This window comes from Typopeltis vanoorti, chromosome 1 (genome assembly GCF_054136105.1).
Source record: "Typopeltis vanoorti isolate ZY-2024b chromosome 1, IOZ_Tvanoo_1.0, whole genome shotgun sequence".
In the NCBI taxonomy this organism is placed as follows: domain Eukaryota; kingdom Metazoa; phylum Arthropoda; class Arachnida; order Uropygi; family Thelyphonidae; genus Typopeltis; species Typopeltis vanoorti.
In genome coordinates, this window is record NC_143549.1 from 54,455,116 (window position 1) to 54,469,297 (window position 14,182).

General features: G+C 34.5%; 1 protein-coding gene across 1 annotated transcript in view; it reads left to right on the plus strand.

Annotated features, from left to right (window-relative positions):
* Positions 1–13,495, plus strand: part of wbl (endoplasmic reticulum protein 29-like protein wbl) — a 149,865-nt gene extending 136,370 nt beyond the window's left edge. The window contains exon 4 of the mRNA XM_090390435.1: positions 12,780–13,495. Coding sequence (XP_090246561.1) covers positions 12,780–13,108 — 329 coding nt within the window. The 3' untranslated portion in view covers positions 13,109–13,495. The remainder of the gene's footprint in view (positions 1–12,779) is intronic.
* Positions 13,496–14,182: the final 687 nt, after the last annotated feature.

Here is a 14,182-nt window from a genome sequence, read left to right on the forward strand (position 1 = left end):
AAGTCAGCAGTTAGAATTGAAGGAAGTACAGGAAGATGGTTTAATGTTAAATCTGGTGTGAGACATGGATGTATATTATCCCCTCTCTTATTCATTATCTATATGGATCACGTTATGAAGGAAAGTGGTATTAAACATGATATCAAAATTGGAGATGTTAATATCAGCTCTTTGCTTTATGCAGATGATGTTATACTTCTAAATAAATCCGCTACAAGTCTGCAAGATTCTCTGACTAAATTGAATAACTGTTGTAATAGATATGGTATGAAGGTCAGCAATAAAAAGACAAAGACAATGAAAATAGGCAGAATCATTGAAAATGTCAACTGTGTTGTGAATGGAGAACCTGTGGAACAAGTAAAACATTTTAGCTACTTAGGCACGATTTTTAGTGAAGATGGTAAATTAAATATAGAAATAGAAAACAGAATCAGCAAAGCTGGTATGGTATTGTAATTCAATTGAATAAATTCATATGGAATAAGAGAGAAATTAGTCGGAACACTAAATTAGCTGTATACGAGACAGTGTTCAAACCAGTTTTAACTTATGGATTTGAGAGCTGGGTCAGAAGTAAAACACTTGGCCAAAGACTGGAGACCACAGATATGAGAATTCTGAGAAAGATTAGAGGCGTGAACAGATGGCATCAATGGCAATATCATATTAAAAATGAGGATATTAGGAAAGAACTTGACATTGTCAGCATCCAGGAATGCGTTAGCAGAGCTAATCTCAGGTGGTATGGTCACTTAAACAGAATGGGCGAGAAAAGATTAGCAAAGCAGGTGTTCTCTGCCAGGTTGGCAGCAAAACGACCCAGAGGAAGACCAAGATGTAGGTGGATTGATACGGTACAAAGTGCCTTAGACGATAGAAATATAAGATCTGATAATGTTGGAGTCTTGACAAGTAACAGACTGATTTGGAGGAAAATTGTAGAGAGGAAGTTAGTAATGATGTAATTTTTTTTCATGTAGTACTATCATATCCTGTACACCCGTTGAGGGTACATGGCAGGAATTTGATGATGATAAAAACTTGAACTTCCCTTGTTGGAAAAAATGCCATCTACACCACTAGGGGTGGATGACTCATTACACAGGTTATTGCCCTGCTTTGTCTCTAGAGTAAGGGTTCTAGTGTTTATAACAAACCCTCAGGAATAGATAAATTCGGTTGGAGGCTTTGCTGTTCCACTCTCACAACATCATATAACTAGGAATCCTTTTTCCTATGGCTTTACATCCCAAATTGAGCCTTGGCCTTTTGGATTTGACTCCACCAACCCTCTCTATCCAAAAAAAACCTTGTTCGATTTGAAAAGTGCAGTATGATATTTCTATCTTGACTGATGGTATCTATCTTTTTATTAGTTTTTCCTTTTGGTGTTTTACAAAAAAGTTTACTATTTATGTGACCTCATGAACTACTGTGCACAGATCTGGTCTCTTGGTTACTGTGGTTATACTGATACAGTGAAGAGAATGTGAAGGAGAATGTTAGATGATTATTGGAACTGTGGAGAATGCTGATCATGAAGACATTGATAATCTGGTGTTAACAAACAATAGAAAAAGGGATGATGTGATTCAGCTTCTAAAAATGGCCGTATTGGATATCAGTAAATGGAATTCAATTTATGGCAGGTTGAAGAGGACTAGAGGACATCCATATAGTCAAGAAAGGGGTGAGAACTAGAATTTTCTCTCAGAGTTTCTCTCGCCAGCCTGGTTGGCTGAGTGGTTAGCATATCCGCTCTCCAACCAAAAGGCTGTGGGTTCAAATCCCGCCGTGGGCATGGATGTTTGTGATTGTCTGTGAAAGTACTAGTGGTGGTAGTTGGCAGTAGATGGCATTGGTGTTAGTTGATGAAAGTTGGTGGAGTAGTGAGACGAAGAGTTGTAGAGTAGATGCCCTCCCTCGATGAGTCTTTGGACTCCCTGGAGGTTTGATATAATAATAATAGTCGTGTGTGATTGGAATGAATTGCCTTGATATGGTGAATGTGAGTATTGTGAATGAATTCAAGAAAATTTATGATACCTGGTGGTTGATACATAACCTCCCTTAATAACTCCCCATCTCTCTCGTAGTAGTATTATTATCATCAAGCAGATTACTCTTTCTCCATTACTTCGGCATTTGCTCTTTCATCCATATGGTTAAAATAAATTTGTATATTTTATCTTCTAGTTTTTCTTCTTGCTTTCAACAACTCCGTAAATTTTATCTATTCCTGGGGATTTATTCTCTCTGAATGAGTATACTGTATTGCCAAGCTCTTGCCTTGATGGTAGTTCTACAAATTCTTGTTCTTTTATATTAGGTAGTAGTTGGTGTATAATTTTGAGTTGCAGATGTAATATTCCTGTTTAGGAATTCATTCATTAATGTTGCATATCTCTGCATTCATGTAGCTCAGGTTTGTATCCTCCTTTAATTTGCTTAACTATGTTATATGCATGATTAAGATTACCGTTGCATTTCACATTTGTTCTACTGTGCATATCATTTCAGGTTAGTGTTTTCTTCCTTCAGCACTTTTTATCTACTTCTCATCTGAGTTCTTAATATTTTCCTAAAAAAATCTTTAAAAGATCCTTGTCGGTCTTACAGTAAATATATGTTCTTGAAATTCTCGATTTCCAATACAAAATTAAAGAACTACAGGCTGAAAATATAGAACACGATTTAGAAAGAAGCTGGACATTATATTAAAAAATGGATTCCAAATACTGCAGAAGAAATTAGGATGTGTGCTCAAGCTTTCCCATAGACACCTGGTTGCTGTATTGTCTTTCCTATAAGTATTTTGATGGATGCTGCAAGTGCAGCATCCATCGAAACTTGAACTTGCCACTACCACTCCTTTGCTCTCTTCTAATCATGTACAAACACAAGCAACTGCTGGTTAACACACATTTACAGCTCAAAACTTATTGCGCCAACTTCTCATCCTCCTCTTTCATTCTATATATCTCTGTTCTTTGGAAAAATTTTCCCTCGATTATTACAATCCTCTTCAAGAACCACATCGTATTTCCTCTCTGACCATTTGCTCACACATAGCACTGTTATGTCTCAGGTCTTACAATGTCTCGTGTGGGACGGATGTTAAAAAACAAAAAAGAAAAGACGTCTGAAAACGATCAAACCTTGGAGACTCGACAGTAGATTCTAAAAGAAAACATTGATTCAGCCACAGGACACATGCTGAAGCTATAAAAAAAAAAAAAAAAAAAAAAAAAAAAAAAAAAAAAAATCAGAACTCTGGGGAGGACTTGAAAATAGAGAAAACAAAAGAAAGAAATAAAAGCATATCAAAAACAGATTTTTTTTTATATGCTTTTAGTGTTGTTTTGTTATTGTTGTTTGTTTGTTTTCTCCTTTGAGAGAATACAGAGAAAAATGCAAGAAAGTGAAATAATGTGTTAAAATAGCTAAACATAGGTCATAGAATAAGAATATAGAAGAAAATATCAGGAAGGTTACTAGCAAAATGTTTTGGAAGATATTAGAAAAGGATTAAAAATAGATGCCAGTACTATTAAAGGAATCGCATGATAAAGGTGACATCAAAACTGAAAATAGATATCATAGTTTGGAGTAATTACTTTGAAAAATTGTTAAATATGAAACAAATGACAAAAGAATCAAAGTATTGGTACCAGATTATTTTGAGGAGACTTCCATGTAAACTTCAAAGGAATGTGGAGAACTGACTTGAGCTTCTGACCTAATGTCTGGTCCTCACCTTATAATGTACTCCTTAATAAGTATTATCTGGATATTGAATGAATTAGGATGGGTTAGAAATGTTTGGTTTAGCTATCCAATTAAGTTATAAAAAAAAAAAAAATGCTGTATTGACTTGAACCAAAACTTTATTATTATTATTTTCTGACACCACCAAGAAACCTTAGACTCATCGAGGAAGGGAACCCACCCTACAACTCTTCGTTTCTGTTACTTAACCCACCAACTACAGTGAAACTGTCACTACCATCATCATCTATGCTAATGTCATCTACTGCCACCACTAGTATTTTTTTTGTCTGTAAATTACATGGGTTATGAAAGCCAGTTTGTCTATATGCGGGATGAAAAACCCAAGTTTCCAGGAGAAAAAACATTGCTACCTCCATATGAGATCGACTAATTCACCTTCAGTTGAAAAAAAAAAACATATAAAGATTTCTCTTGTCAACAACGAGAATCAAACTTAGGCCTTTTCGAATCAAAGGCCGCAGTGTACCATCATTCTTCCAGTTATGCTACAGAAGTGCTATTTAAACAAATCTGGTTGTTTAAATAGCACTTCTGTTATAGTTCCAGGGAAAAAAAATGCTACAACTTCCATATGAGATCGGCTAACTCACCTTCAATTGAAAAAAATTGAAGTTTAAAAAAAATTTAAAATTGAATTATGTTGAACATTCAAAATTCAGCACTAGAAGTGGAACCAGTAGAAGAATGAGAGATCCCACCAACATAATAGTTTCTGAAACAAGACAAAAACAAGTGACACTTCTAAATAACTGTTTTGCTTCATTCAGTGATTGGGGGAAAGGAAAAAATAGCTCTAATCTTTAGCACCAAATATGAAGACAATCATATTGAATGGTAGGCAGTAACAAGTAGAGTGATCTCATCAAACATTAAAATGGAGAATTGAAAAATGAGGTATTTGTGCCTATGGTGAAACAGAAGGTTTTACTAAGGAAGAAATGGAGGTATTTGTCAGGTCATTAGAAAATGCAGCTGATATAAAGAGGAAAAAAAAAAAGTTAATCCTCAAAACTAAACAGAAGAGTAGAAAATTAATACCATATGTAGTGTTGGGAAAATTTGGAAGAAAGGACAAAGCTAATAATGGTAAATACTTGCTGGATTTCTGTTCAGGATATGAACTAGTCATTATTAACACTATATTCCAATATAAAGATGTGCACAAGTTCACATAAAGACGAGAGAGAGAGAGAGAGGACACTAGAAATAAGAAAGTCTCACTGACTGTTGTTCTTCAGTCAAGTATGCATGGTTCAGGATACAAGAGTATACCAGGGGATTTGAAATAGGAGGTGGTTATTATTTAGTCTGAACAGAATAAAATTAAATATTGTATTGAAAAGACATGTCAGGAATTGAACTGTACATTCAATCATACAAATATTATTCAAGAAAGAAGTTCGAAAACAGGAATCCTCCTCCACACACTCAGTAATTTTTGGACATCGCAGAAAGAAGAAAAGCCGCAACACCCAGAAAATGGTATGTGTAAATTTCTCTTCCTTATGTTACATATACTTTTTGGTAAATTTACATCTACAATGCCCTAAGAATCCATGAGTAAATAGCCAATGACATTTAAACAGGGGCACTCCTAAACTGAAGCAGGCAAAATAGCCGTAATTATAATAGTTTATCATGAGGAGTAACATGGGAGTTTTCCCAGAAATAATATACATAAGGAATCTGACTTTTTAAGCTCATTCGCAGACAGTGAAGGAAATAGTAATTGATTCAGCTAAAAAGGCATGTTAAAAAGTTATCTGCATTGATTTAAATATATATATATATATTAGTGACAATTATGGAAAATAAAGAAACATATCAACTTAGCAAGTAAGTTAGCATGTGCTCTGAGAAGAGCATGGAAAGAGAAACGTAAAAAAGTAAGCAGTGTATTGTAAATAGCTAAACAAAAGTCTTGGGAAGACTGATTAGAATATAGAAGATAAATATTAGCTCTCATGTGAGAATTACAGAAAATTTCCATACTGAGCATTCCTTGTATGATTTGTGAAAGCATATTTGAGAAAAAGGCTTGTCAAAGATATATTGAACAAGCTGTGTTCATGCCCAAATAGGTGTTGTCAGGATCAGATTTTCACTTTAAGACTATAGTTGAGAAATCATAGATTATAACAAGGCATGTGACAAGATGCTGAGAGAAAGACTGTGCAATAAATAGTCTATGTTTAAGTTGTTGGTCAGGAGTTAGAGTTGAAGAAGGTAGAGAGGATGGTTTGATTTAAAATCAGATGTAACACAAGAATGCACATGCACACCATCTCCACTGTTATTTATGGATTGCATTAGGAAGGAAAGGGGCATTAACTTTATATCAAAATTTGGAGATGTTAATCTCAGCTCACTTTTTGCAGATGGTGTTATATTCTTAGATTAATCCTTTACAAGTGTGCAGGATTCCTTCACTAAATAGAATTACTTATGTAATGGATATAGCATGAAAATCAACAATAAAAAGACCAAAAAAACTGTTAAAATTGGTAGAAATATAGAAAATTCAAATGCATTCTGAATACATAAACCTATAGAACAGATACTCAGCTATTTATCACAATTGTTAGGTAAGATGATCATTGAAATATAGAAATAGATAACAGGAGAAACAAAGCTGGTATTGTGTGGAGTGAATCAGAGATTGGCGAACATAGATATGAGTGTTCTGAGAAAAATTAGTAGTGAGCAAATGCATAGTGGTCAATATTATATTAAAACTGGCGATATTAGGAAAAAATTAGAGATCATTAGCATACAGGAATCTATAAGCATTGCTAATCTCAGGTGGTTGTTCAGCTTGGAGAGGAAAGATTAACAAATCAGGTGACTTATGTCAATATGGTAGGAAAAGGCCCATTTGAAGACCAGGGTCTTGACAGACCAATCCAACTTGAAGGGCCTTAGACAACTGAAATATAATATCAGGCAATTTTGGAGTGTGGCAGTTTTAATAGACTGATTTGGAATAAAATTATTCATAGGAAGTTAATAATACTGTAAATTAATAACTTAACACGTATTAAACCAAGAGTAATTACTTTAATGAATTAAAGGTACAAATATTTCATACTGAAAGTAACAAACAGTAAAAGGAATGGAATACAAAGTACAGAACAGTCGGTGGATTACCAATTAAATTGTTGCCGCATGCCAGAAGATTAATATTAATAAAATATTATTAAAAAAATTCTTAAAAAGTATTTCATTGATGGTTGCATAAGATGAGAATCTCCCAAACTTTTGGGAAAGAGAGACAGTCGTTTCGATTCGTATTCAACCGATGTAAAATGGCTTTACAACTTTCTTTAAAAAGGCGTTCATATTTAAACCTGCATCTGTGGAGAAGACAAGCTTTATCCCACTGGATATTATGTTTAGTGTCAATGCTATGTTGTGCTAGACCAGACTTATGAGGTTTCATGTATTCGACATAATACTGATGTTCCTTCATTCTTTTTTCCACAGAACGGCCAGTTTGTCCAAAGTATGATAAATTACATTGACATGGTATCTGGTAAACATTAGCTGTGAATTAAGTGACAGTTTGTCTTTTGTAGATGGCAACAAGCAAGAAATTTTGTTGATAGGAAAATATATGGGAATAAGATGATACTTCTTCAAAATTCTGCCAAATAGGTTCTGAGATACATGAAATATAAGGGATTGGAACCCTGCAGTCTGTTGAAGAATCCTGAGGTGTTGGAACAAACGAGTCAGTTATCTGCTAGATTTGATTAGGATTATAACCATTAGATTCTATTAACTTTTTTATGGTGAAAAGTTCTTGTTGTAAGCTTAATGGGGAGGAGCATACTTTATGTGCTCTATTAATTAAAGATTTGATGATGCCGATTTTTTGAGAGGTGTGATGAGCAGACTTGTTGTGATGAATGTATCTGCCAGTAAAGGTGGGTTTTCGATAGACACTTGTTGGCAAAGTACCAGAGGATGTGCGTGTGAGGAGGATCATCACACCTCTCAAAAAATTAATCGATAGACTTGTGTTTCCTAGGAAGGACCTCCCACGGTGAGTCTTTTGACTCCATGGAGGCCTGAATAATAATAATAATAATATTATTATTATTATTATAATACCACTAATACTTCTATACTCCAGTAATCACTAATAAACTTCTACATTTTTTTGTAAACAGGAAAATGTGTTTTTTACACTGTGTTGACATTATGGCACATAATGCCATTCCAAAGGGGGGGGGGATCTAAAACCAGATATAATTGCAGAGAATCAATGTACATTTCATAGATAGCATTCTTGTATTGCAAGCTCATTTATTATCACAACAGCTGAAACCTAGAGCTGATTTTATTATTAATGTGTTTGGTTATAACAAACAGTAAGACATTGCATATTGTTTTGCCAATAAAAATAGAACTCTAACTGGGAAGGGTTATAATATAAAAATAATTTAACAATGACAATTACTGAATTCCAGTAATTGTCATTGTTAATATAATGATATGTATCAGATCACACAGAAAGTAGGATTAACACAACTATTTATGCACAATACAGTTGATTGTTACTCTTGTTTTTTCAAAATTATGTGGGACAAATTTATGATCTGAAGAACATGTGAATAGTTGTACATGTAAAAATTATTGAATAAAAAGTTAATATCATTTTGGGATTAATAAATGACTATGATTGGGAAGAGTGAATCACTTGAAACCAGAATCGAACTTCATAGGCATAGTATTGTGTATGTCCTAAATAATCCCAAATTTTATTAAATCCATCTGGCCAGAATGGAGTAATTGCAGCAGTATATAATTTATATATATACAGACACACACACACACACACGCATCCTCTGTCCAAAAAAGAAACCGAACTTTTTGAAAAATAGAAGAAACTAGTGGTGCCACCTGTTGTATCTTTTTGTCGAAAGTGGCAGTCTTCATTAGTGTTTTTTCAACTGTTTATGGCATTTGTTCATTAGAAGCCGAGTTATAGTGCCAAGAGTGCCTGTGTTTTGACGAATGGTCGGAAAATGAGTTTCAAACAGAGAGCTACAATTGACTTTTGTGTTAAACTTGGTAAAAGTTTTACCGAAACGCTTCAAAAAGCATATGGTGATGAATGCTTATCCCATACTCAAGTTTACAAGTAGTTTAAGTGATTTCAAAGTGGTCATGAGACGCTTGAGGGCGACAAAAAGCCGGGCCATCCAGAAACTGGACTGAATGAAGTTAACATCCAAAAAGTGTGTGATTTCATCAAAGACACCTCGAAATCGTCCATGAGATTGATTGAAGATGAATTGGGGATTCCAAAATCAACTGTGCGCAACATTTTGACCGAGAGTTTGGGCCTTCGTAAATTGAATTCGCGATTTGTTCCTCACAAGTTGACCAACGACCAAAAATGTTCGCATTGAACCCTGCAAGAACCTCATTAAAACCGCTAATAAAGACTCAAACTTCCTTGAAACGATCATTACTGGTGACGAAATGTGGTGTTTTGAATATGAGCCTGGAACAGAGTGCTGAGTGGAGACCATCAAAAGAGGGGCATCCAAAAAAAGTTACTTGGAGAAGTCAAAAGTAAAGACAATGATTTGTTTCTACGATTCCAAGGGTATTATCCACAAAGAATTCGTTCTGCCTGGCCAAACAGTCAATAGTGAGTTTATCTCGAAGTTTTGAAGTGATTGATAGTGAGAATTCGTCGCATATGGCATAAGTATTGTGAAGCAGGCAGCTGGTCACTTTTTCCCAATAATGCACCATCTCACCGTTCAAACATTGCGAGACAGTTTTTGAGCAAAAAACAAGTTTGTGTGTTGGATCAGTCACCATATTCACCTGATTTAGCATCCTGTGACTTCTTTCTCTTCTCCCGACTTCATTTGCCGATGAAAGGAAACCGATACAACACCATTGAAAACATTCAAGCAGCAGTAACCACGACCCTCCACAGTATCCCAAAAACCAATATAAAAAACTCATTTAACGAATTAATTGACCATGCCAAATGGTGTATCGAAGCTGAAGGAGAGTATATTGATTGAAATAAATTATTTGAATAATTATAATTGGCCTGTGTTTTATTTTCTATCAAAAGTTTGGTTTCTTTTTGGATAGAGGGTGTTTTTAATTTTTAATGCAATTGATTCTTTCAATATTGAGTCTGATGAAGAATTTTTTGGATTTGAATAGTGTAATGTTCAATAAATATTGAGTGATACTTCTACCTTAGTTTTGTTATATACTGTATTTTTTTATAGATAACGTGCACCTAATGTATACCATGCACCCTCCAACATTTTTGTCACTCCTTTTGATGTATAGATAACGTGCATGCGCCAACTAGCGGAATTTTTCAACTCAAAATCTTTGTTAGTATTGGATTCATGTAGGGTACACACGACAGACAGAGAGCAGAAGTTAAAACAATTGCAAATATTCCAAATTGGCCATCATTCCAGGTGGTTTAACAAAAAAAAACTCCAATCCCTTGATTGGAGTGTTTTTTGACAATATGCGGGCTAAGTGGGAAGACTGAATGATGAATGGCATCCATGAATATAACATAACAGGGTAGATGAAAAGAAAGTCATATAAAGATATAGTTACGTGGATTGTAGAAAGTTGGGCTGCTGTAAGTGAAAACTGTGTTAGAAATGGTTTCGTTCAAGCACAAGGGAATGCAGTGGTGTCCGGTGACAATGATTATGAAGCTGAAGAAATGTCAAACGAAATTTTTAACGCAATTGATTCTTTCAATATTGAGACCGATAAAGAATGTTTTGGATTTCAATAGTGTAATGTTCAATAAATATTAAGTAATACTTCTACCTTAGTTTTGTTATTACATTTGATTTACCTCTCATACCTTTCGAATGTATACCGCGCATGTTCATTTTTATTTAGACTTTTTTGTATGGATAACGTGTGCGTTATCTATCGAAAAATATGGTGTATATATATATATATATATATATATATATATATATATATATATATATATATATATGTATGTATGTATTTGTATGTATGTATGTATTTGTATCCTTAAATTGGCAGATTTAAATTAGAATTTCATGGCAAATTTTTGTAAGAGTGTAAATTCCAAATTTGAATAAAAATCCCTTCAAAAATCCCTCACACTACTGTGTAGGTTGATTTCTTTCCAAGCAGTGTATTAGATTCCTGTTATAATAATAACAATTAGATTCATTTTGTCTTCCATCAACACATAGTCTAACTTATGTGTTGATGGACAGACAAAATGAATCTAATTGTTATTATTATAACAGGAATCTAATACACTGCTTGGAAAGAAATCAACCTACACAGTAGTGTGAGGAACAAACAGCCATGGCATCCACCTTAATATAATGTAGGACCTCCTTTCTGCAGCAATTTTGAGGGCATACTTTCTGCAAATGTACAATAGCGATTAATGGGAATTTTGGACCATTCTTCCTGAACTGTTGTGGGGTGGATGCCCCTTGACTTCACCTGACGTTCATCTCGCAGATGTTCAGTAGGTTTGAAATCAGGGCTATGTGGAGACCAGTCAAGTGGTGATATTCATGTCCACAAACCACGTGGTTACAGCAGCCTTATGACATGGTACATTGTCTTGCTGAAAGAGACAGTAGTCAGTTCCATAGAAACGCCATAAAGTAGTAAGCATTACATTGTCCAGAATGTTCAGATAACAGAGATCCAAGGCCAGACCAGGTAAAACAGGACCATACCATCACACTGCCACCTCCAAATTTCATAGTTGAAGTTATGCACTCTGATAAGAGACATTCATCGGACATCCACCATACCCGCATCCTATTGCAGTTCTACCACAGAAACCCATGTTGTGAGTATCGGTTCTGAATGTTTTATGTAGAATTGTGTTCCAATTGATGCCCAAAACATTACATTCAATGTGTTGGCTGACGAATGGCTGTTTTTACATATTATCCTTCATTGCATCCTGCGGTTACATTTGATGAGTGTGGTGTGTGATGCGCTGTGGATAACAATGCAGCTAACTCCCTCTGCTTCTATCTCAGTATGGTATTGTTGATTGACCTGGGATGGCCCGATTTATCAACAATTTGCCAAACAGATGAGCCTGCAACATAGCATTCTCTTGCAATACCTCTTTCAAACTCTTTCAGTTCCCCTCTTGCAACCATTTCACCTGGACACAGTGGCACTGACTTGGGAACACTATATTCCTCCAATTTATGCTGACTACAAACAGGTGACTAATTACATGGCACAATGCACCTTTCCCACAAGGGAGTGGGGGATTGACTTCTTTCCAAGCAGTGTATTTCACATTTGCACAATATGTGCCTATTAGATTCCTGAAAGTATTGTTGTATACAACTATCAATTTCATACAAACATGCTATAGCCATATGTTCTCACCTATAGAGCAGTGCACAAAAACATCTCAAATGCTTGATGCTATCCAGAAGGAGATTATCCAGTTAATTGATCATCCTTCTATACTCATTCCATCCACTTTATTACACATTGTTTCTGATTTGTACCTCTTACATGTATCATCATGGCTGCCTGAACATTTCCAATATTTCTTACAAGTGGGTAAGAAAGTGGATGGAATGAGTCTGTATAGAAGGATGCATACTGAACCAACTTCTCATCTCGTTTTCATTTGATCTGCTGCTCTGCTTTTGGAACAATCTTCCTCACACAGTTTTTCTCTAAGGACTAGAACTTCCATTTGTTTAAAAAAAAATAACAGTTCCTTCTCTCATGTGGGCGTTTGATTTAAAAAAAAAAACATGAAATAATAAGGCAGAATTCTATCATTAGAAATTGCAGTTCTTTATAAATTTAGTAAAATGGCAGAGCAGTTGGCATGAAACTTCTTTGCATTGCATGAAGTCTCTGAAAGTTATCTACATTAGTAATATTCAACTTGATTTCTATAGATTTACCAGTTAACTTATTTTCCTCCTTTCTAGATGTACGACTCATTTTAGATAAGTGCTTACAACAGTTTGATGAGCTTGCTGAGAGATTTATGTTGACAGAGAAGAATGATAAGCAGGAAGTCTTGCTTGAAGAAGCACAGAATTTGGCTGCAAGTTTGACAAAAGAGACAGAAAAAAAATCAGCTGAAGTTTATATTAGAATGATGCAGAAAGTGATTGAAAGAGGTAAGGCATTTATTGGAAGTGAAACAGAACGTGTAAAAAATATTAAAGATGGAAAAATTACTGCAGCTAAAAAAGAAGAAATGCAAGGCAGACTTAATATTTTACAGTCATTTAGAAGAAATGATGAGCTTTGATTTAATATAGGAGAGATTGTGAAATTTTGCTATTTGTTATTACATTGTCTAAAAAACTGGGTTATGCTACTTTATTACCATGGATGCTATTCCAGATATTTCAGATGTCTTTATTGGCTAAGGGATGGGTTCATAAGAGTAAAATCTATGTAAGTAGGACACAGATCACAATTCTAACGTGCTGTAGAGATTGTGCAATTATTAGCATAAACTATTATCACTACAAATGTTCATGTTATTTAATTTTGTCTCTCAAGCAAAGATGTTTGTGTTTGATATTAGCCATGATTTGTAGATATTAATATTTACAGCAAGTCACCCAGTATCATTATTTTGCTTCGTGTAGATGCTAGAGAACAGATAATAAAATGGCAGTATTATATTAGACTTTTTATGCACTTATTCCTTACTCTGTAACAGTCTTGATATTTTACATGTTCAGTTATAAACTACAGAAAAACTGATTTCTGGAATATCAAAAGTTAATCCCTTCCTCCCTTTTTTTCCTTCATTAAATTCATTCCCTTAAACTTACAGAATTATTTTTTTTTCCCTTTCCAGTTTGTAAAACAGTTGGAATATTGTAATGTAGTAGAGTAGAGAATATCCTGCTATGATTTCTTCGTAGTAAGAAGAGAAATTGAAGGAATATATTTTGAATGCCTAACAGATTGAACAGGTTTATGCCCACTTCCTATGGGCTTGGCATACCACACCAGCTGGAAAAAATCCAAATATAAAAAATTTGAAATATTATGCAGACAGAATATTTAATCATGCTAGCTTTTGCCATGTGATTTCTTAATCTTAACATGTGCTGCAGTTCTAAATAGTGCAATTCTTGGAAGAGGTGGCTGAAACTGTATGTGGATGTGTATAACCTATGCAGGGCCATGCTGTGAGTAGGAGGCGCCCTTGTGCAAAATTTTTGTTCAGCGCCCCCATAAAATAAGTTTCCATGAAAAAATGTTTTCAAAAATTTTACTTTTTTAAAAGTACAAAACAGTTTATACGTATACATAAAAATAAATTTTAATTTAACAGTAGTAGAACATTGTAATCACTGAAATTCAT